Consider the following 24923-nt stretch of genomic DNA (forward strand, 5'->3'; position numbering starts at 1 on the left):
CTCCTGGTGTGCGTCTCTCTCTCCCCTCTGGGTGTCCATCTCCTGCAGTGCACGTGTCTCTCCCTGGCTCTGGATCCCGGGGCGGGTGTCCAGCTTCTCCTGGGTGCAGAGGGGCCTCTCCATCCCCATGCCCCAGGCCAGGTGTCTCCCTTCACATCCAGTTGCGGGTGTGACTCCCCCACTTCCTGTGTGGGTCTCCTTCTGTCCCCACAAGTGAGTGCCCCATGCCACAGTGGTCTGTACCCCACCATTTCTGAGTGTCTGTCCCTCCCACCCACCTGTCTTCTGGACATGTGTCACTAAGTCACTCACCCCGACCCCGTGGGAGCGTGTATCCCTCCCCACCGTATGTCTGTCCCCTCCCTGGCCTGAGCCGGGTGCGCCCTCATCCCTCCCCCTCTCCCCTGCTCTCTCTCTGCAGAACTACAGACAACAGTCATAGACATGGAGACACACACCCAGGGTATGTGTCTCCCTTGGACTGCTGTGGGTGTGTGTCTCCCGGGGACAATGGGTCCCCCCGGCTCCAGGTGTGTGTACATCCTACCCAAGCCTGTCGCCTGTGCCTGTCCTTCTCTGGGGTGCGTGCGTTTGTCTCTGTGGCCTGGCTACAAGGCTGGCCTGCTGGTCGCGGGCAGCGGTCTGTCTGCACACAGTAGGAGGGCCCAGGTGCGGGGCGGGGGGGCCCATGGGTGAGATGGCTGCTTACCGTCTCCTCCCTCCCACCTGCCAGAGTCTGGCAGGATCTCTGGCCTTTGGTGGGCCTTCTGTCAATCTGCGAGCTGAACACAAGACAGAACAAATTGTCCTGTACGAGGACGTGGATGTGGAGATGGCCTAGGCCTGGAGTCCTGGTGGGGTGAGGGGGCAGGAGACTTGAGGCCGTCCCCACCAGGCTGCGGGGCAGGCCCGGGGCAGGGAGCTTCTCTGTGACTTGGGGAGGGGACGGAGGAAGGGGGCTTGGAGCAGGCCAGATGCTGGGGGTTCACAATGAGAGGACGGAGCAGAGGGGTGAGAAGGAGACCCAGGGAAGAGGGGGCATCACGCCACTGCAGTCCCAGCTCTGAACCATGGGGTTGCTCCGTTACAGTGAGGACTGGCCCATCCTGACCCCAGTCTTCCCTCCCAGCCTCACTGACTAGTAGTCCGCTCATTCACCATGCCCTAGGCCCCAGTTCCAGGACAGTACCCAGTGGGCGCTGCAGGCCGAGGCCCTCATCATTCCCTTGTTCTTGGCCGGATGTGTCCCCCCGCCCAAACTCCCTGCTCCAGGACCACTTGAATCCTCCTACTCTTCCCTTACGTTTCCACTTGGTTTGGTATCTCTACAACAGAAGTACTAAACCTACAACAGAAGTTCTAACTCAATGCAGAAAAGACAGTTTCCTGACCAGGGGCCTGAAAGAACAGTGGGGCCATAAATAAGACAACTGAGGTCTGAGATGCCTGCTGGCTAGGTCCAAGCCGCCCTGAGAATGAAGGTCTGGAGCTGGCTAGTGAGAACGGGCGTGGCAATGGAGATCTGAGCCATTCTTGCAGCAGTGGATCTACCACTCCAAATCTGGGTCATATTAACATTTTTGTGATTCTAGTCTTACACCTGTAGGCTCAGTTCATTCTGGGTTCTGAATCAACTTCGTTTTCCGAATACCCTCCATTGCTCAAGAACCTGTAGTGCCATCTACAGCGCAGACTGCAGGTTCCTCAGTCTGTGGGCGAGGTGGTTCACGGCAGGCCCCAGCACACCTTTCCAGTTCCACCTGGCCCTGCTCCCCACCATGGCACCCCCTCCAGGTGGACTGGTCCTCTTGGAGACTGCTGACAAACACACTTCTGCCCCCTAAACCCTCCTGAAACCATTCGCTCTACCGGAATGTCATCCCTCCTTCTGTCTAGTCCCAAATCACACCTTGTGCAAAGCCCACCTCCAGGGTCACCTCTCCCCTCCCTTGAAGATCTAGGTTTTAATGTCCATCATTCACTTGGCATTTTAAAACATACTGCTTGGTAGCATCTCTTTCATATATCAACCTATTATCTGAAAGGCAATTAAAAAAAAAAAGACAAGGAAAAAGGAAAGGCCAACATCAGAACCCTTAGAGGCATAGGAGCTACTCTCCCCACTTCTGGCTCTCATTTAGAGAAAGTATAAAGAAATTTCCAAAAAAAAAAAAAAAAGATGGTTTGAGATGGGACTTAACATTAGGATAGCTAAGAGGTGGACAGGTGTATGAGAAAAGCATTGCATGGAGACCGGACAAAGTCAAGAAATGGCCACCATCAAAGGTAGCATGTGTCTCTAACTCCCGAAACTTACAGAGATAAGCACATGCTAACAAGATCTGGAATTCGGAATTAACAGACAAAGATGAGCGTACCTAAGACAGGTGAACAAGGACCAAGGGGGCAGCACAGGGAACTACGGTCAATATCCTGGGATAACCTACATGGACAAGAATCGGAAAGAGAATACATACATATAAAACTGAATCACTTTGCTGCACACCTGAATCACTGTTCATCAACTAAATTTCAACTGTTTTTGTGACCCCATGGACTGCAGCATGCCAGGCTTCCCTGTCCTTCACTATCTCCCGGAGTTTGCTCAAATTCATGTCCACTGAGTCAGTGATGCCACCCAACCAACTCGTCCTCTGTCACCCCCTTCTCTCTTTGCCCTCAATCTTTCCCAGCAAAAATTAAAAAAAAAGAGATTTTGAACTTGACTTGGAATTTTGCAGTAGTTGGAATGACACCACATATTGCATAATGTTCTTTCAATTCTCCTGAGTGGTAAAATCGTGAGTGACGGTTCTAATCTGGGAAGCTTAACATCTGAAATTAACCAAACTAAACAGTATGTTCAATTATGATATATGATTACATTATTTACTGAACTAAAACTAGCCAAACATTAAAAAAGAGATGTTCATTATTCTGATATCAGAAGGCTTTGCTATAAATGTGTTTGAAAGCAAAGATTAGTAAAACTGTATCAATTTAAGGTCATTAAAAAAGTTTAGGTGTACATCTTTAAAAATCTCCCTTAACTTAGTAAATTCATAAAAAAATTTCCCCCTCATCTATAACTTTTAAAAGTATCTAGACAAGCAGTACTTTCTAATTGAAGTTACTCAGTATCAACTTCACAACTGAAAATTTTAGCTTTGAGACAAATTGATTTTTAAAATAAACCCTCAATATGGAGATAATTCAGGTTTACTCTCTAGCAAATTAATATACTGAGCTTCTATGGCCTGTACAGTCTAGAGACTTGCTCATAAAAAGTAACAATTTCAGTTTCTGAAGTCATTACTGTTCCATGCATACATATTACGCTTGCACTTCCTATCTCACAAGATTGCAGTAAAAATTAAATGAGATAATATAGGTGAAAACAGAGATTGCTACCCAGGTGAACTACTTTATCGTTGGTGTGCAGTATTAATACTCAAAATATTTGGGGTGATATAATTTAAAAGTCATGGTGTCTAATGATTCAGGGAATAATTTAACCAATCAAATTTAGTTTCTCTTTCTTTTAAACAGAAACAGTCTCTTTTGTGCTCATTTTTGGTTTTGCTTTTGCTAGGAAGAACTTTTAACTAAAACTTGGCTAAAACAAAACATCTTATAATATTTCTCAACTTTAAAGGATCAAACCCTCTGCTTTCACATTTCACCAATTTCAAGCTATTTTGAAATTACTAGTACAATCCACCTTGTTTTAGTGAAGTGACGGATGAAACAGATAAAGGTATTTGTCTTTTAAAAATCCCCCAAATTTCATTTTTGGCAACTGAATACCATATTTCTGAATTGTGTAACCTTTAAAAGTCTAGATTTAATACACCACTAAACACAGGGCAGAGTATACTAAAATATCTTTAAAATTTATTGTAATATGCATGTTCATTCTCCCGAAGTAGTTTTGGACACTATCGCTTCATAAAACACACACACACACACACACACACACACACACACAAGGAAAGTTAGTGCAGACGGGACAGAGGCACTGCCATACACAGGGTGGCAGCACTGAGAGCAGATACGTGCAAACAGCAGAACACTTGGGAGGGCCCGTGCAGGCACACAAGTGCGCCTGAAATCTGATTATGAAAACACTTCTTAGACACACGGGTATTATGGTTTTAATTAAGAAATTCCTTTTAATTCTGGCAGAGGTATCATGCCTTTTAGAAAGGCTCTTATGAGTCAGCCCCTGAATATGATCAACTGCCCTTCTCTCAAAACAAATTGTTTTCTCTTCCTCTTCCTGCACTGGCTGATAATAGGTGAAATGAGTATGATGAAACTGAAGCACCACATCAGATCCAATGCTTAAGCACACCAGTTGGATCTCTAGTGTATATATATATATATATATATATATATATATATATATATATTTTTGTTGTTGTTGTTGTTGTTTTTACTGTTTTTGCTTCCTACTTATTTAAACTCAAAACCAAAACCAAAAGCAGTTCATCCATGTCTCCCATCTCCCACTCCTTGCCTCTGGTAACCACCAATCTGGTCTATGTATCTGTGAGCGTGGGTTTTTTAAAAATTAATTTATTTATTAGATCCCACATAGGAGAGATCATATGGTGTGCACCTATCTCTGACTTATCTTACACAGACCTCTGAGGTCCATTCATTCTGTCATCAATGGCAAGATTTCATTCTCTTTAATGGATGAATTAATATACATCTCATACATGCACATGCATGCCACATCTTCCTTATCCCTTCACTCACTGATGGACACTTAAATTGTTTCCATATCCTGCCAATCGTAAATAATGCTGCAATGAACATAGGGGTGCATATACCTTTTCAAGTCACTATTTTTGTTTTCTTTGGATAAATACCCAGAAGTAGAATTGTTGGATCATACAATATTTCTATTTTTAATCTTTTGAGGAAACTCTATACTGTTTTTTCTATAGTGGCTGTACCAGTTTACACCACCAACAGTTCACAAGGGTTCCCTTTTCTCCATATCCTCGCCAGCACTTGTTATTTCTAGCTTTTTTTAACAGCCATCCTAACAGCTGTGAGGTATTATCTCACTGTGGTTTTGATTTGCATTTCCCTAACGATTAATTATGTTGAGCATCTTTTCATGAACCTGTTGGCCATCTGCATGCTTTCTTGGGAAAAATGTTTACTCAGATCTGCCAGTTTTTAATTGGATTTTTTTTTGCTTTTGAGTTATAGGACTTCCTTATATATTTTGAATATTAGTCCCTAATCAAATATATGATGTGCAAATATTTTCTCCCATTCAGTAGGTTGTCTGTTAATTCTGTTGATGATTTCCTTTGCTGTGGAGAAAGTTTTAGTTTGATGTAATGTCATTTTTCCATTTCTGCCTTTATTCCTTTTGCTTTTGATGTCAGATTTAAAATAATCATTGTCAAGACCTGTGTCAAGGACCTTACTGCCTATGTTTGCTTCTAGGAGTTTTATGTTTTCAGGTCTTATGTTCAAGTCTTTAATCCATTTTGAGTTAACTTTTGTGAGTAGTTTAAGACTGTGGTCCAGTTCCATTGTCTTGCATATGGCTTCCAGTTTTCTGAACATGATTTATTGAAGAGACTGTCCTTTCCCCACTGGATATTCTTGGCTCCTTCATCATGTATTAATTGACCGAAAATGCATGGGTTTATTTCTGAGTTCTCTATTCTGGTCCATTGATCTATGTGTCTGTTTTTATTCTGATACCATACTATTCTCTTACTATAGCTTTGTATAGTTTGAAACTAAAGAAATGTGAAGCCTCCAGCCTGGTTTTCTTTCACAAGATTCCTTTGGGTACTCCAAGTCTTTTATGGTTTCATATAAATTTCAAGATTGTTTGTTCTATTTCTCTGAGAAATGCCTTTGGAATTTTGATAGTGATTGAATGAATCTGTAGATTGCTTTGGGAAATATGAACACTTAAACAATGTTAACTCTTCTAATCCATGAGCACAGGATATCTTTCAATTTATTTGTGACTTCTTCAATTTCTTTCATCAATGTCTTAACAGTTTTCAGCATACAGTCTTTCACAATTTTAAGTAGGATGGTTTCCTTAATTTCTCTTTTGGATAGTTCATTATTAACATATAGAAATGCAACATATAGATTTTTTTATACAGATTTTATATCTTGCAACTTTACTGAATTCGTTTACTAGTTCTAACAGTTTTTTTTTTTTTTTTTGGTCGGGGGAGAGTCTTTAGGGTTTTCTATATAAAGTATCATGCCATCTGCAAATAGTGACAATTTTATTTCTTCCTTTCCTGTTTGGATGCCTTCTATTTTCTTTTCTTGCCTAACTGGACTGGCCAGGACTTCCAATATGTGTTGAATAAAAGTGGTCAAAGTAGGTATCCTTCTTTCCTCCTGATTATCAAGGAAAAGGTTCTCACCTTTGAGTGAGAAAAGGTTCTCACCACTGAGTATGATGTTAGCTCTGAGCTTCCCATATACGGTCATAACTATGTTCAGGTACATACACTTGATTTGTTTAAAGTTTTTTTTTTTAATCATAAATAAATATCAAATTTTGTTAAATGCCTATTCTATATCTATTGAAATGATCATGTAATTTTTATCCTTCAATCTGTTAACATGACATATCACACTGATTTGTGGATGTTGAACCATCCTTGCATCCCTGGAATAAATACCATTTAATCATGGTGTACGGTCCTTTTAACAATATTGAATTTGGTTGGCTAATGCTTTTTTGAGCATTTTTGCATCTACGTTCATCAAAGATGCGTGCCTGCTTATTCAGTTGCTCAGCTGTGTCTGACTCTTTTGTGACCCCGTGGACTGTAGCCCACCAGGCTCCTCTGTCCATGGAATTTTCCAGGCAAGAATACTGGAATGGGTTGCTGTTTCCTACTCCAGGGGATCTTCCCAACCCAGGGATCAAACACATGTCTCCTGAGTCTCCCACATTGGCAGGTGGATTCTTTACCGCTGAGCCACTTGCGAAGCCCATTCATCAAAGATATTGGCCTATGAGGTTCTTTATTTGCGGCATCCTGTCTGGTTTTGGTATCAGGGCAATGCTGGCCTTGTAAAATAAGTTTGGAAGAGTTCCCTCCTCTTCTATTTTTTGGAAGAGTTTGAGAAGGATTGAAATTGCAAGCATACCTCAAAGATATTGCAGGATTGGTTCCAGACCACTGCAATATAGCAAATATTGCAAAAATCAAGTCACATGATTTTTTTTTTTTGTTTTCCCAGTACATATAAAATTTATGTTCACACTATCCTGTAGTCTATTAAGTGTGCAACAGAATGTCTTAAAACACAATGTAGTTAAAAAATACTTTATTGCTAAACAATACTAATCATTATCTAAGCCTTCAATGAGTTGTAATTTTTTTTTGCAACAGTAACATCAAAGGTCATTGATGACAGATCACCGTAACAAATACAGTAATGATGAAAAAGTTTGAATATTGTGAGAACTACCAAAATGTGATACAGAAGTGAACACATGCTCTTGGAAAAAATGGCAACAACAGACTTGCTTGATTCAGGATTGTCACAAACCTTTAATTTGTGAGAAACACAATACCTATAGAGCTCAATAAGATGAGGCATGCCTTTAAGTCTTCTTTAATGCTTGGTAGCATTCACCAGTGAAGGCATCTGGTTGATCCCAGACTTCTGATTGTTGGAAGGTCTTGATTACTGATTCAGTCTCCTTACCAGTAACTCATTTGTTCTGATCTTCTATTTTGTCATGATTCGGTCTTGGTAGCTTGTTATGTTTCTCAAAATTTGCCCATTTGTTGCTGTATAGCTGCTCATAGCAGTCTCTTAGAATGCTTTGTATTTTTGTGGTATTAGTTGTACTTATCTCTTTCATTTTTATTTTAGGAGGGATGAGTCTAGCTAAAGGTTGTCAATTTATTTACCTTTTCAAAGAACCAGCTCTTAGCTTCATTGATTTTTTCTATTATCTTTTTAGTCTCTATTTCATTTTTTCCTCTAATCTTTCATGTTTCCTTCCTTTCTTTTCTAGTTTCTTGACTCTTTTTATAGTTCCTAAAATATCTCTAAAAGTTAGGTTGTTTATTTGAACATGAAGATATAACATCTGTGAATATTCATGTACCCAACACAGGAGCACCTAAATAAACAAAGTAAACATAGGGAGAAATAGACAGCAATACTGTAATAGTACAGAACTTTAAAACCCAACTTACACGAATGGTTAGATCGTCCAGAAAGAAAATAAGGAAATATCAGCCTTAAATGACACGTTAGATCAGGTAGACTTAATGCATATTGGCAGAACATTCTATAAGAGCAACAGAACACACATTCTTCTCAAGTGCACATGAAGCATTTTTCCAAGACAGACCATATGTTAGGTCACAAAACAAGTCCCAATAAATTTAAGGAACTGAAATCACATCAAATATCTTTTCTGAATCACAATGGTATGAAACTAGAGGACAATTACATGAAGAAAACCAGAAAATTTCCAAATATGTGGAGATAAAACAAAATGCTACTAAACAACCAAAGGGTCAAAGAAGACATCAAAAGAGAAATTAAAAAACAAAAACCCTTGAGATAAATGAAAATGGAACATACCAAAATTGATGGGATGCAGCAAAAGCAGTTCTGAGAGATAAGTTCATAGTGATAAATGCCTAACACCAGAAAGAAGAAAGCTTCTAGTATATATTTACAAACATAACCTTAGCTATGATTAAGAGTATTTCAAGATAGGAACTTCTTTTAAGAATAACATGATCTAGGGAACAGAAATTCTCTTATTAAATAAAAGCAGTTAAAGTTTTGAAATAACTATCTTAAATAGATTATAATGTCCAAAAAGAAAGGGTTTTAAGGAAAACACTGTTATACTACTAGAAGAAAAGAAAAAAAGCCTAAAATATCCGTAAAGTATCAAATGCTTTAATGATTAATTTCAAATGCAATGAATATGCAACTGATAGAGATATAAGCAACACTAAACCATTCCTCTCCATTTTCCTTTGAAAAATAAGTATAATAATTGAATGTTATAATTATTGAAATAATTTTGCCCATATATTTAAAAAATACATTTTCATTAACTGTCAAATGATAGATGCTTAGGAACGTTTGTAAGCTACCAGACTTTCACATGTGTTCACTTTTGTTTACAAACTTTTGAGGCATACAAAAATAGATTTGGGTACAATAACAACTTTCAATTAAAATTCCTTATATTTCAGCAGTACATCAAGTTATCTAGTTAAATATTTAAAACCATCATTCTATGTCTAATTAAAACAATTACTTGATAGTTTACTTTCATTTTGATTTGGGTGATTATGATAATATATTTTACCCGTAATATCTTTTAAAATGTGATGCCCACCAAATTATAACTAAGGGACACCTGTCTTATTCAGTTTTCTTATAAGAAAGCTAAAGCAACTTGTATTAAAAGCTAAACCTGATATGTGTACTTTACATAGGGCATAGTTAAATCAGTTATTTATTGCATGACAGTAGCTCTGAGAATGCTCAAACTTTATGAAGCAGAAAAAGAAAACTATAAAATATCACTAACTGCTGTTAGAGGTATGCCTTATACTCACGGGCAGTTTGTTTGAGTCATTTTAAACTATTCCAAATAAGAACTACTAAGACTGCTTCTACCACTCATAGTATAATTAACTATTTTATTATATATCTAGTTCTATTTTACTGCTGAGACACTGTGTATTTGAATAGTAATTTTAGGTAAAATTCTATTAATATTACAAGAGGAATATAATTGAAATTGAAAACTTACCCAATTAAATTACTTCAAACAATAATAAATGAGAAAAACACAAGAAAAATATTTTCTCAGTTTTATTCAGAAAACAATTTTAGAAGAAAGGGAGCAAATTCATGTTTGAGATATAGTTTATAATCAGATATGACAATCATGTTAATATTTATGTTTAAGGTTATAATAGATCTTATCTAAACATATAAAGTGACAACTCTCCCATAAACTGCAAATTTAGAACAAATTTAGTTTTAGAGTAAAGGAGCTAGTTTCTCTTCCTTGGAATGGAATAGTTAAAGAAATTAAATTTAGGAAATGCACAAAATAGTTTTAAAAAGGTAATGTACCCTTATATAAAATAGTATTTTCATTTCATTGTCTAAAGTTGATAAAAATAAAACCTATTAGTGTAACTGTTTTAGAATATGATGAAAAGTGATGTGGGCTCTACGTAATTCCAACATTAAGGCAATACAAGGAAATAAAATCAAGTTATTGAGAAAATCTACTAGTCTAAAATTCAAATGGGGCTATTTTGAACCTGCACATTTGAACTACCTCAAACTTTCAGGTTCAATTTCTTAAAATTCTTCTGATTAAGAACAATTCAGCCAACTTTTTACTAAAATATCTTCAAGTGGAAAAAAAATTGATTAAAACATTTTTCTAATTCTGCCTATTAGTCAAAGGGACTAAATTCCTCATTCTCTGACTTCTAGTTGAACAGTCTCCGAAAATGTATCTCAAAACTCAAGGCTCTAATGTCAAACTATTGATTTAAAAGATAAAATTTTTCAAAAAATCGGATGGCAGCCTTGCAGTTGTAGCATTTCATCTGACAACTAACATTTCCATATTCAGAAACTAAAAGATATGATATCATAAATAATCAATAAACAATATGCAATTCGAACATTGGTTTGAGACAATAATTCAAATATTTAATATCTGAAAGCCTAAAATGAGTCTCTGACTCTCAAAAAAAGGTAGAGCTCAAGGCTCTGCAATGGCAGATAACCACAGTCTGCTGAGACCCTTGAAGAAAAGATGCCTCTTTTACCCTCAAAATATTTTCTAATATTAAAAGAAAATTCCACTCTCGAAAACAATACTGTAATAGGTCTAGATTCTCCTTCAGAAAATCAATTGCTAATTAATAAACGGGGAAGAAAATTTCTTTAACTGTCAGCCTACCTCTAAAAACACTTCAGAAATCAAAAAGTTTGTGAGTGTTCTTATCTTTACCTTGTGAAAAGCTTTTAAAATGTTACTGAGTCTGGAAGAAATGACTTAAATTGCCCTGAAAAAAAGTTCAGAAAGTACACTGTTCTTAAACTAAGGTTTTAGAATTTATTTCATTAACTTAATTGGAAGTTTTAAAGTTTCTGAAGAAGAATTAAGAAAATAATTTTCAACAGTTTCTAAGATTTTTCAGAATACTTCACTTAGGTACACATTTGAAATAAACTTTACTCTTTTAAAAAAATAACAAAAAATCATTTTTTCTTATTTAAAAATAAAGTATTCTGAATAACCGCTACATATTATTCTTAGAGTTTAATTTAGTTTACTACAAGTCTAAAGATATGGAGGAAAAATTGGGGAGGAATCTATTTTTAAAGGGTTACCATAAACCAGCAATTTGTATTAAAAATACTCTCTTACAGATTCCCCCAATTATCACTCTCATTTTGGGGGAGTAAATTTACTATTATTTGCTTTATAGTTAGTTATTCTTTATTCACAGAAGTCAAATTTTAAAGTTACCACGACTAAATCTGATCTTCTCATATAACTAGTTCTTCCCCCACTAATTTTGGACATTTTAGTACACACTTAGATTCTTATAATACACTTTTCCTTACAATTTTTTTTTAAGAAAACAAACAAACAAACATCAAAAAGAACATTTTTGCTTTCTAACACATTCATATTTCTAGGTTTTCTATGTATTTAAATTAGGAAAAAGTTTTCACTTAAAAAAAAACACAGGGAAACACTTCAAGCAAATTGCTCATTCTATTAACCTAGGATACAACTGCCTAAATTCATTCATTCTACATAGGCATACCCATTTCTTTGGGTTGCCATCTCAAATTCCCCCCACATACTGTGGTTAGCTTTAAAGCCATGTCCCTGCAGTAACTCTGTTTACAAGACATCCAGGGACTTTTCAATACTAACAATTTTAATGCAGTATCACACCACTTCACTTTTTAAAAATGAGATACTGTTTTCTAAAATTGGGATTTTGTTCTCTGATAAGCATTTAAAAAAAAAAAGAACAAAAACCTTAACACTTGGACAACACACACCAGTGCATACACAAAATCAGAAAACAAAAATACCAAAGCACCCCTGGTAGTTCCTCATCACCATATCCTTGTCAATACCACCCTGGAGGGAGGAGGCAGAGACAGGTGGACACCCAGGGTAGAATGTAAACTACTGGGCACTAGGCCAAGCGATTTAAAACTAAAAATCAAATTATGCCCCTGCAATAATGTTTACCAGGCTTTCATACCTGTTATGTTTCTCACAACTTCAAATGTTAATAACTACACATCAATACTTTCAGAAAATGTTATGATGTAAAATTTTGCATTTAATTTCTCAAATTAAATTTGCTAATGAGATATAAAAGTTGCCCTGTTATAAAAGAAATGTAGTAACACAGATGTCAGGTTCAGGCTTTTTCAAAAAAAGAAAAAATTAGGTACTGAAATACACACAAAAGTAAAAATTAGTTACTTCCAAAGTGGTCTTATTGTAAAATGGGAAAGAATTCCCCTGCATGAATTCTAAAATCATAGTTAACTTTCAGTTCATCAATTCACTGTACCCTCCCCTCACATTTAACTTATTTGTAAATACTTTTCCAAGGCTACCTAAACACTTACTAATTGGTTAAATATGCTGCCTACATTAATTCCTGTTACAATTAAAGAAATTAAGGGTCCATTTTTGCTCCTCTGCAGTGTCCGATATATTTTCAAAGTATTTGATGTTTCAGATAAGGTGTTTATCAGGTTCTTAAAACAGTTAAAAAATGGCTCAAGGGACAACTTTTAGCCTTTTTACCTTGAACATATTCACTATCCTGGATTTTGTTGAACACATTCAGTTGTTCTTGCCTTCTTCTGAAACTCTTCCCTTACTCAAATAACTTAACTAAAGAGTCTAAGATGTTATCAATATAAAGAGGAAAATTTTTATTTATTTCCTATACATTTGGAAACACATCAAAAAAGAACAAGTATTCCAGATTGTGTAAGTAAAGTTACTCAGTAAAACTTTTTTCTTGGGTGTGTGTCTGTCTGTATATATGTGTGTGTAACAGGTAACTTTTCAGACATATTAATTTTCCAAAGAACAAGATTCTAAATAAAGAACATTAAAACATTCCTGGAAGGAACCAACATTTTGATTATACAGCTCAAGGAGCAAATGATTATCAAAACAAAACTTCAAAGACAGCTATAGATACATGTTTTAGTTATCAAGCTTTTCAAATCTCAAAGACAGCAGCATTATATTTCATTCAGCAAATAACAATTTAATTCTTAGAAAGGAAAATTTCCAGAATACCAAACCAAAATGTATATAGTGACAACCAGGATTATGTTAAAAACAAAGGAAAAAAAAGGACACCTTTGTATGATTTTAAAACACCAAGAGTACACTTACAACTTTGAAAATGTACTGATAAAAACATATTCACTAATTTATTTAGCTATGTCTGTTTATTAAAATATTTAGATATGTAATAAATATGCAGATGTTGAATTTTATCAGAATTAGCTCATATTTATAAATCATCTTCCACAGCAGCTAAATTCCTTATAGAATGTCCAATAGCTAAATTAGGCATATAAATTTCAAATTAGCATCTCCAGCTATGAGGCTTCTCTAATTCCCCCTGAAATAAAGATTATGAGTATACAACAGCCTTAACTTATTTCTGTTAATTGGTACAATTTAATAGTAGCTTCAGAAAAAGGATGTTCAACAGGTAGTATTTCTTAGTCATTACAAAAACTCAGTACAATCAATTCAAATGAGTAATTATGCTATGTCCTAGCTAAATGAGACTCTCCAAGCAATTACAGGTTTTATACTTGTGTGCTCTGAATGTATTTTCTGATTCAGACAAGCAGCCAGGTGTGTAAAACCCAAACATGGAGAAGGTTTCATACCACCTTTTGTGATAAAGAAAAAAAAAAAAAAAATCACAATACCAGCACTTTTATTTAGGATGACAATAAACTAATCATAATGTGAAGTGTCCAAGCAAACTGAATAACTCCATGGTCTCATGTAACTGGAAGAAATACTTTTTCTTCACATTTACAGAAACTAAATTTACTGATACTAGAAACTGGTTTGTCAAAGTGGCAACTATTCAAGATTTAAAAGTCTCACTTATTTTAAATCCATACTGAATTTGACTACTTATACTCAATGTAACTGTTTCCAGCCAAACTACAATGAACATGTAAGATAAATTTCAAAGGTTTTATAAGTATTAATGGCACCATGAGACCTCTGCAAAGATTATTTGGGGGGGGGGGGGGGGGAGTTTCCCTTCTCCACTGACAGTTTAATCACTTTCCAATCAATTTTGATTTAACAGGGATTCACGGGATTAATTTTTTTATTGAGTTCTTAGAAAGTTGCAATTGCTTCCAAAATCAGAAACCACACTATATGGATGTAACTGCTACTATGGAGGTATTTACAGAAAGGTGCAGGTAAGAGTTCAGATGTGAACACAGGTTAACGTACACCAGACTTCAAAATAATAATTTGTTTGTACAGTATGGCCAGAAAAAATATTCTATATAAGAAGTCTAAAAATCCAGTCCTTATTTTAATCCATTTCTATAAATCATAAAAACAAAGGAAAATAGGTATCTATTCCAGAAACTTCATATACCTGTGGAAAACGGAACACAAGTAAATTCTATTCAAGGTGAACCTTAATGTCCAATAGAGTACAGCATACAACTTACATATTTTCAATTTTGAAAATATTGTGAAAATCTAAGCCATCAGAGTCAATAGTAGTTTATGATCAGTAAACATTTCCTGTTAAATAACACAAATAAATTCAACTTAAAAGATGCAAACCGGTAGGTCACAGGACTTTAAAACCTTTTCATTTCAAAGGCACAGAGTTACTGCACATGTATAGGATGGGGCTTTAAAATGGGTATGTGTAAACTTTTCCATGGTGTTGGTGTATGTGCTTTTTTTTTCCCTTAAAGAAATGCCTACTGCTTACAGAGTAAAAGAATCTCCACCACTCTGTCTGCAGTTTTCAACCAGAAGTCCTCACTGTACCTTAAGCCAAATTGAATATTAGGTATTTTACAGCTTTTACAAAATGGCTGTAAAATCATATTATGGGCATACACAGCTCTTTGATCTCACTGCACAGAATTCATAACTGTTCAATAATGCTATACCATTACACCACACACCTTAAACTATTTCCATTTTTCCACAATTCCTTCCAAAATCAGCTTCCAGAGCACAGCAATGTAACATGCAAAGTTCCTGGGAGGGCTTGTTACACAAAAGAACAGCTTGGAAACAAACTGATCTACACAATATCCATCTTCTGTTGAGCCTGCTTTAGCCCTCCTTTCCCTCCATCACTGCTAAAGGTGGGTGCATTTGAGTCATGGAAAGAGGAGGCTCTTCCATCACCACACCCTCCCAGCACCTCTGCTGCTGGTCCTCACGCAGGGCTTCTGTGTAGGTGATGAAAAATCATAAGAAAAGAGAAGCTGTCCCTTTAAAATGCCCTGCTCTGTCCCACATCCCACGTGGAAACCAACATCAGCAGCACTTTCCCATTAACTTCACTGTGATGCAAGAGGCACCATCCTTTTCTATACATAAAACCAGAAAACCTCGGCTGGACATTCTTTCCTGAGGATGAGCAGGTGAAGCAAACGTGTCAGGAGGCGAGCAGCTCAGTAACTCCCCACCCCACCCCAAAAGGTGCTCCAGTCTTGCACACCAGCCTCTGTGTGCACCACCACCTCTCTACCCCTCCTCTGTAGAGCCTAGTTTAAAGAAAGGAGGGAGCCACCAACAAAACCTGAAGCATAAATGCGACGAAAATGCAATTCAAAGCCGAAAGGGTTTATTCTTCCAATCACACATATTAACTCTATTAAGAAAATGGCATCACTTTTTTTTTTCCACCGGGGGGAGAGAAAAAAAAAACCCGCAACGATCATTAAAACAGAGTTATAAAATAGCAAATATAGTGTTTATCTTATGTCAGATCAGCCCACATTACCATTAAGTTTAGCAGTTTCTGCACTACCACCTCCCCCCCCCTCCCCCTCCTTCTCGAGCATCGGATTTTCACGTTTTCTCATTGTCGGTTGAGTTATAAAAGGCTTTTGCCCTTCGAAAGTTTTGAAAAAATAAATAAATATTAACTCCTTGGTCCCTGCAAAGTCAAAATGGACTTCAGGGGAAAGGCGGTTCATCCTTTTACCTTGAGCGAGAAAAGGGGGAGCATCCCGGATTTTTTGGGATTTTTTTGCGATTTTTAAAAAATTTTTATTTGGTTATATGCCTGAGTTCTCCCTCCATTTTGGTTGTTTATGATACTGACAACAAGCTGTCCCTGGTCTGTGCAGATCTCCTGCTTTCATTTAGCACCCCCCTCCCCCCCCGCAGCCACACACCCGGGGCTCACACCTCCTCGCAGACCCCGCACCCCGACCCCGACTCGCCCACCTGAGGAAAGGGCGAAAACAAATGCATTTCTCCAAAAAAGAAAAACCTCTTTTGAAAAAAGGGGCAAAGTTCCCCCCAAGTCACTCCAAGTGCCCCCCAAATATTGCCGACTGCGGGTTTCCGCCAGGCCCTTTGGGGACCCACCTTCCCCCGGGATGTTTTGGTAGAAAATGCGGAGAGTTTACTCTCAAAACCGAATTTATATTAATTTTTCCCTTATTTTTCGGGTCTCTAATGTCTTCCGCTCTCGCTGCTGCCGCTGCCGCTGTCACAATATTCGCAGCACCAGAGAGGAGGCGGAGGAGGAGGAAAACTTTTCAAACTTTCCAGACCCTGAATAAAGGGTTTTTTTTTTTTCCCACCGACCTCACCTTCGGGTCTCCAGCCGCATCGCCCCCTGCCCTGTCAGAAGCGACTTCGGGAGTCCCCGCACCCCCGCCCGATTATTTTTATTTTATTTTTTATTATTATTTTTCTCTCTGGGGTCCTGAGCAGGGGCTGAGAGCAGCACAAACTTTTTCCTCCTCCTTTCGCCGCCGCGGCTCCTCTGCCCCCTCAGCGAGTCCCATAATTTAAATAACCCTGATATTTCTCCCGCTAAACGCCTCTCCGCCGCCCCGGACCCCGGGAGAACTCACCGCGGGGCTTTAACATCCTCCCTCCGGCCCGTCCGCCGCCTTTACACCGCCCGCGGAATTTCTAATAATTTTTTTCTCATATTTCGGGCTGGACGCGGCGGGCCTGGAAATTGTTTCCTTACGCCTCTTTCCAGCAGCCATTGTAGTGTATGCGCTGCCCCTGCAGCCCAACTTGCAGCTGCCGCCGCCGCCGCCGCCGCCGCCGCCGACGTCGCGCCCACCGCCGCCTCCCCCGGCCCGCTCGGCCGCCGCCCCCGCCTCCCGCCGGCCCGCCCCCTGCCCCCGCCCGCCGCTGCGCCCGCCCCCCCCACCCTTCCCCGCGCGCTCCGCCCCGGGGCCGGCCACTGGGTGCCGCCGCCGCCGCAGCTGCGCCCTCCGATTGGCCTGCCGCACCGCCAGTCAAGCCGAAGTGTTAAGAGGAGGGCCGCGGCGCGGGGGGCGCGGCGGGGCGGGGGCGGAGGCGGGGTCGCGAGCACCGTCCCGCCCACTCCTCCGGCCTCGGCCCGCCTCCCGCGGACTGGGGGCGGAGCGAGGCCCGCCCGCCCCCGCCGAGCCGGGACCCGCTCGGCTGTCAGTCAGACGACGGGGCGCGCTGATTGGGTCGGCGGCCGCCGAGGAGCGGGGGCAGCACGTTGGGATGCGCGCTACTTAAGGCCCAGCTGCGTGAGCCATTGACGTGTTTGGAGCTGGAGACGGCCTGGGCGCTGGCGGAGCGGCCGCCCGAGGTGAGTGGTTTCCCCGCCCCCCCCCCCCACTCCCCCCCACCTCCCCCCGCTTTCTCTCCGCCGCGGCTGCAGGGCTGCGGGAAGAGACTGGCGCGCCCGGGCCGCCGCGGGACCCACAGTCGCGTCTCTGGCGTGAAGCCGCCTCCACCAGGCCTCGCCTAGGCGCGGGCCTCTTGCCGTTGCGCTTGCTCGTGGCGACGCGGGTCTCCTCGGGCCGGGGCCGAGGGAGGTGCCCCCTGCCCGGGAACCCCCAGCCCTTCCTTCATCCTTCCTTCCCAGCCTTTGGAGCGTAATCGGCCCCCCGCCCGTGCCCCCAGTTCCCTGTGTTTTCTTCGCCCCCTGCCCTCCTGGGTGCCGTCGAAAGTGAGAGCAAGGTGTGTTCACCTGCGCCCACCGCTCACAAGGTTGGACGGGCAGCTTTCTGAAGGCCGCGGGCCTGGGGCTCGCCTCGCTCCGGGGTCTCCTCTGGCCTTCCCCGGCCCCTCCGTAAGGCCACCCCTACTTCCTGATCCGCAGCCTGCTCCCAGACGTACGTTGGAGGGTCAAATGCCTCGTGGGACGCGTTGCGGGTTCCCGACGGCTGCTCCTGTGGTGGGGAGGCCCGCAGCCCTGCCTGGGCTCGGACAGCCTGGGGGCGCCGGCGGTGGTGGTGGCAGGGGGCCTTGGACCTTTCAGCAGCGTTCCCTTCCCTTGCAAAGCTGCTCCAAGTGGGGACGTGGAACCAGTGGATGGAAAGTCAAGAAATACTGTTTAAAGCAGCTTGCCCTTTGCAGAAAGCGTTGAGAGCTCTTCCTCAAACGTGCTGTGCTTTTTTGCGCCCCCTCCCTCAAATCGTTGGTTTCTCTCTGACTGTCCTCTGCGGACAGAGAGCTTAGGCATGTTTGTTTGTTAACCTTTAGAGAGTAAGTAGATGAGGCCTCCCTAGCGGAACAGCCGCTTTCAGCCCTGCTCCTCACTGTAAACTGACATTTCCTCTTCATTTCCAGTTATTACATGTGGGTTCGTGCAGAGCAGGTGACAGTCGGAAATCCAAACTTAGATTGACTGGGATTTAGAACCCGGAAGGGAAAGGAAAGGAACGATGAATAAATTCCTACAGCAAACCTGATTCGGTATATATGATGTTACCTAGGTGGTCCGACGATGGTGATAAAAAGTAGAACACTGTCACGGAAGGGGGGCAACCTGAGTTCAGTCTGCGTCCCATCATTGTTGAGATTACATCCAAGGAGTGTGAACAGCGGAGCAGAGCTCTGTGTTCAGAGCACGGGACACATGTAGACAAGAAAGCCGTGAGTTCATTTTGTGCCCTCACCTGTCTTAGGAAGAAGTCAAGCCCGCAAAGAAATTGTGTTCGGGAGAGGAAGAAGCTTCTAGGTACAGTTGAACAGCATCTTGAATTTTCTTCTTGCCGAGAGATTTGTGTTAGCTAGGTGTACTCACGTGTATTGGTCAATGAAGATCATAAAATACATTACTTACTGAAAGGACCTGGAAGGGTTAGACTTTTTTCCATCCTTCTTTGCAAAGGTTATACCCTTTAGCTTGGACATCCTGATCTTTCTTGTAAAAGAGAAAGGGAACTAGTTGACTCATGATCCTAGAATACCTCCACTTTTCAGGAGCTTATGGGGGTTTGATTGTTTTCCCTGAACGTACTTTATTTAATATGGCTCATATTTTTTGATGGTCCCATCTTGGGGAAGGGAAGTAGAAACCATTTTGTACAAAAGTTCAGAGCTCTGTCTAGTTATACTGACGCAGTTTTTTATTCATTGGTGTTTTGGGTAGGTCATCCTACATTATTTGCTGTCTAATTTGATCTTTAGGTAGAAGTTAAGCTAGAGCGGGATTCAGGGGTAAGTTCCATAAAGTTAGCGCTGAGCATTTAAAAATATTTGTGGGTGGCTCATTGATAATATGCCAATATGTTGAAATAAAGAATTGTGTTGTTACAAGTAGTTGAGTTTTTAAAAAAAAAAAAAAAAAATTCTCTTTTAGTTCATGTCTATGATGTGTCTTTGAAGATAACAGGCATACCAATTTCAGTTAGATTCATTAGAGAGGGCAGTTGTCCTGGGATAATATAGGTGACCTACTTGTTATAAGAGTATATGATTTGACTTGGAATCCCTAATTGGCTCTTAGAGAACTGTGATCATCTTTAATTGATAAAGGCTCCTTCAAGCTGTATGCCTATAGGGCTTTAGCCAGAAGATGAATGTGCCGCAGTGGTGTTCCCTCACTTCCCTTTATCCCTGGAAGTATCAGTTAAATAGAAGATGCCTTTAGGAAGTTAAGTTTCAGATTTTTTTTTTTTTAACTTTTCAAAATGTCCACTGAGCAATAACTTTGGTGGTTTTTTATTTATTTATATATTTTTTGGTATATTGGCCAGGACAGGCCACAGAGTAGACATTCAGGTACTTTAGTTGACAAATTTTTCCTAAGTTGGGTTGTACTAAATTATTCCACCGTATTTTGTGTGCTAATCAGTGTATCATAAGGAAGTAGTCAGTAGAGTGCATGCTGTATTTTTGTTTTGTTAATACATTTAATTGTTTAGTTTATAGATATTGTTGTCTTTTAGTCACTTAAAGTCAGTCTGACTCTGCGACCTCATAGACTATAGCCTGCCAGGCTTGTCTGTCCGTGGATTTCTCCAGGCAAGAATACTGGAGTGGGTTGTCAGTACCACCTCCAGGGGATCTTCCCAACTCAGGGGTAGAACTCTTGTCTCCTGCATTGGCAGGCAGATTCTTTACCACTGAGCCACCTTTAGAAATAGGAGTAAACTAAAACTGAATTTTAGCGGAACTTTCTCTCTGAACATTGTAGTCAGATTTCAGTAGAGGCACTTAAACAGTTTAAACAAGGCCTTTGTGCTGAGGCATGAGTCAGTGTAGAGGAGAATCACATCCAAGTCTTCATTCTGAAAATACAGAGAGCGTGTGAGTTCCTCACTAGAAAATCTTTATGCCAGGGTTAACTTTTCCGGTACTGTACTTGTGGAGTTGATGAGGCTTCACTGACTTGTGTGCCATCCACTGTGTTACCCTTCCCAACCTCTGCCTGCAGGGAGAAGACACTTAGGATGCCCATGGTGACGCGGAGGCTGAGGGATCCTGACATAAACCCTTGCTTGTCGGTAAGCTGGTTGGCTTTGAATTGTACAAGTAAAGTTGGAAAAATAAGCGTCTTCTGATTTTGTGGGCATCAGTTTTCTGCAATTCTTGAATAAAGTTATTCCTGTACAAGAAACATTCATGGCCTGCGTATTCTTATTTCACAAGAGCATTTTTAGATATTCATCATTTAGCTGACAAAAACTCATCTCTTTTTTGAGTTTCCCTAATTTGTAGAGCATACAAGCTTTTAGTTGTCACTCTTAACACTAGACAAGCATGAGTCCAAACATTCAAAGTTGGAAAGTAGGTATTTTTAGATGGTTACTGAAATTTATGTTTTGATAGCAATGATTTCATCATGTCCCTGAGACCACCTCGCTGAGAGTGAAGGGCTGATAACTGAGTTAGAGTATTTAAAGCCTGAAGGTTTTCACAAGGGTATCACGTAAACAAAATGTTTTGTTGTTAAAATCGTTTATTGGCATTTATTTGGTACAGTTAGCAGTTCTTAACTTGTGGCATTGTCATCCTTGAATAAGGCAGCCATCGAACTGGTGCTATGAAAATTATATTTCCCGATTCATATGCATTTTCCAAATACACACATTTGTTAAATATTTGGCATGGAGTATTGGCTTTGTTCTACTTGAAATCTATTTTCAGCAGCTTTCCTAAGTTGCTTTAGATAAACCATGTTTCTCAGATCTGTGAAGCAAATTACTTGCCCTTAATTTAAAGTTTTCCTTTAGATGACTTCTCAGAATCATGCCTTTCACTTTGAAGTTTGTTATCCAATCTACTTCCAGTTCAGACAGCTAAACTTTAATTCCCAAATGGCAGCTACCCTCCTTTGAACTTGTAGCCCTGTGTGGCTCACTTCAGTTTTGAAGTGATATTAATGATACCTATTAAAATTACTGACATAATAGTGTATTTACGTGCGTAATGGAGTGAATGATAGCCAAATTTACATTGAGATGAATGTCGTTACTTTACCTTGTTGTAGACCAGTCATTACCTATTTACTTAGGGTCTTGAAATCACCTTAACATCAAACGTTCAAGTCCAGGTGAGAACTTGGAGGAGTGGAGAGCTGCCCTCTGAGTCAGGAGATGGGGTTTGGCTTCTGCTATGCAGCAGTGAATTTTTTTTTTCTTTTGGCCCCACTATGCAGTCTTAGTTCCCCAACAGGGATTAAACCCAGGCCCCTGGGAGTGAAAGTGTTTGAAACTCTCTCCAGTTATCTGCTCGGGGGGACGCAGCTTCAGAGGTGTGTGTATCTGTTTTTTAGATGCCACTCTGCCTCCTAAATGCTGCCTGTTTTACATATTTAAGGAATCGGATGCGTCTACCAGATGCATGGCTGAAAATAACTATGACAAGGAGAGCTGTTCCTCTCACTTCTTGAAGTACAAGAACTGCCGGAAGTTCTGGGTAAGCTTGGCTCGGTCACCTCTGTTAGAACTCATCTGTTAGGCATGCGTCTGAAGCCTGAAGTTTGTCAGAACCCACCACCCTTCCTTAGATGGCTGTGGGAAGCCCACCTTTCTGACCACATCCCCCGTGTGCCCTCAGAACCCTCGGGCACTCTCGTTGGCTGCCTCACCCCCTCCCATGTGTGAGGATGTAGCTCCAACCGAGGTGGGTCTTCCTACGTGGATCAGTATCTTGTCATCGTGTTAGTTTTCTAGAGGTGGATGGACTGGTGGCCTTGCCCTGTCACCACATGTATCCGGCTTCTTTTTCTGCCTCCTACTCCCCCACCACTGCCCATGGTCCCCATTTTCTCATATATATTGTAATTTCTGCTTCTCTGAGCACTGGCTCCAATGGCTTCCTTTCCCTCTGTTCACTCACCTGTTGTGGTCACCTGTTGGCTCCTTTGGGCAGTTCCTGAGCTCTTGGTGGGCTGTGCTCCTGGGTTGGTAGTTCAACACTGTGTCCCCATCCTAGTAACAGGTGACATATTCTTTTGGGAATATTGGGGCTTCCCTGGATGCACAGTAGTAGAGAACCTACCTGCAATGCAGGAGATGTGGGTTTGATCCCTGGGTCAGGAACACCCCTGGATAAGGAAATGACACTCCAGTGTTCTTACCTAGGAAATCCCAGGAACAGAGGAGCCGGGCGGGCTACAGTCCATGGGGTCACATAGCAGTCGGACAGGACTTGGCAACTAAACTACCACCACCACCAAGGGAATAGTCACTTCTGTTTAATGGATAATAATCTCAAAACGTTACCTAGAGTCCTAGAATTTATTTTCTGTTTTTTTTAACTTGCCCTTTTATGTTTCCTTTTAGAAGACGCAATAGCCAAATACTGGCAGTTGATTGGCATTTAGTATGTGACTGATTCTGGTTTCTTCTCTCTTGTACATACTTGTAGAATTCTGTCATGATCCAGAGAAGACAGAACGGAGTGAAGCCGCCCATGCCCACGGCCGCAGAGAGAGACGAGATCTTAGGAGCAATGGGGAAGATGCCCTATTGAGTGTTTGCATTAAAATTGTTTATGTAACTTAGGCACAGATAAATATTTTTAATAAGTGGTTACTGCGACTTCATAAGACCTTTCAGGCCTTACGCAGACAGAGCTCGGATTCCTCAGGGGAAGTCCCGTGTCCTCCACTTCTGCTGTCAATACCACGATGAGAGTGGGCCACCCCGGCTCTGCCGCGTCCCCGACTTCACAAGACTTGCTGAAGGCAAGGGGGCCTTAGGAACAGCTCGGTGGAGAGTTGAGCTTTTCCGCTGGGTCTTGAGAGAAAGAAGTAAGATGCGAACAAGGGAGGGATTAATGGGGGTGAAAGGGAGGCAGTGTCTCCAAGGAAGGCAAGTGATGTGCGTGACAGCACCACAGAGGGCGGGCTGGAGCCGCGTGTGGAGAGCAGTCTGTGGACTGTCCCCCTGGAGGGGTGGTGGGGAGCAGACTGGATGGCAGGTCCAGGGTGGGTACCTGATGGGGCTCAGTCCCAGGCATGTCACTAAGGTCTCTGCCCTGACATCACTCATGTACCTTGATTTAAAAAGCCTTGGCGAGGCACAGGTGTCTTTAAATGACATACAGAGAACTGGTTTTCTTTATGTTTCCTTAAGGATGGGCTTAGTCAAAGGATTCTGTGACTGAAGTCTGTGATTACTGGACAGCCTTCTAAAGAAAAGGTGATGCTTTCAGAGGTGGGGTTTCTACCTGCAGGATGAGATGGACAAGGAGGGGCTGGGGTTCGTCAGGTGATTGCAACACAGGATGAGGCTGGAGCTGAGCTTCATTTTATGATATAAAAGCGAGAATATTCCGTATCATGACTGGGGTGGTGGTGTAAAGCAGGTCTCAAACTCACCGCCTTTTAAAATCCGGGGTCTTTCATTTACAGGATTGCTTTGTAAAAGACACATTATTTGATCAAATTTCATGTGTACAGAAAGTGAAAACAGATAGTTTGTGTCCCTTCTCTTCGTCTGGTCCTGGTGCAGGAATATTACGACAGCCGCTGACACAAACTGTCTAGCTCGTTGGTCCTAGTCCAAAATCCAGGTCAGAGGTTTTTAAACTATGGAACCTTTATTTTCAAATATGATTCTATTCAAATAAAAGGTAGAATTGTTTCAGAAATTCTTTGATTTGTATTGATTGCAAAAATGATGGATTTAGATAGGAGCTGACAAGAAATGAATACTTACTGTGTAAGAAACATTTCAGTACTTCTAGGTGTATTTAAGAGTGGAATTTTAATGTCACCTTTTTAAATGTACATACCAATATCCACATTTATTTGTCCTGGCCTAGCTCTTTTTATTTTTAAAGAGCAGGTTTATCAACGTGCAATATGTATACCATGTAAATCATTTGTTTAAAGTGTACAGTGCAATGG

General features: G+C 40.8%; 2 protein-coding genes across 6 annotated transcripts in view; one reads left to right on the top strand and one right to left on the bottom strand.

Moving 5' to 3' along the window:
• The window catches only part of PLAG1 (PLAG1 zinc finger), a 48790-nt gene extending 31424 nt beyond the window's left edge, over positions 1-17366 (bottom strand). For both annotated transcript variants that reach the window (XM_061123339.1, XM_061123338.1), the window contains exon 1: positions 17197-17366. The gene's annotated coding sequence lies outside the window, so the exon portion shown is untranslated. The remainder of the gene's footprint in view (positions 1-17196) is intronic.
• Positions 17367-17789: 423 nt separating this feature from the next.
• CHCHD7 (coiled-coil-helix-coiled-coil-helix domain containing 7) lies at positions 17790-24664 on the top strand. 4 transcript variants are annotated; one of them, XM_061123343.1, is made up of 5 exons: positions 17824-17921; positions 19246-19298; positions 21000-21069; positions 22385-22483; positions 23438-24664. In XM_061123343.1, the coding sequence occupies exons 3-5, from the start codon at positions 21016-21018 to the stop codon at positions 23540-23542; spliced, it is 258 nt and encodes an 85-aa protein (XP_060979326.1). In that variant the 5' UTR covers positions 17824-17921; positions 19246-19298; positions 21000-21015; the 3' UTR covers positions 23543-24664. The 4 variants fall into 4 exon arrangements, with proteins under 4 accessions (XP_060979324.1, XP_060979326.1, XP_060979323.1 ...); XM_061123340.1 differs by having other exon boundaries at positions 17838-17921; positions 19054-19298; XM_061123342.1 differs by lacking the exon at positions 19246-19298 and adding an exon at positions 19054-19213 and having other exon boundaries at positions 17838-17921.
• The last annotated feature ends 259 nt before the right edge of the window (positions 24665-24923 follow it).

Source organism: Dama dama, chromosome 21 (assembly GCF_033118175.1).
Source record: "Dama dama isolate Ldn47 chromosome 21, ASM3311817v1, whole genome shotgun sequence".
NCBI lineage: Eukaryota > Metazoa > Chordata > Mammalia > Artiodactyla > Cervidae > Dama > Dama dama.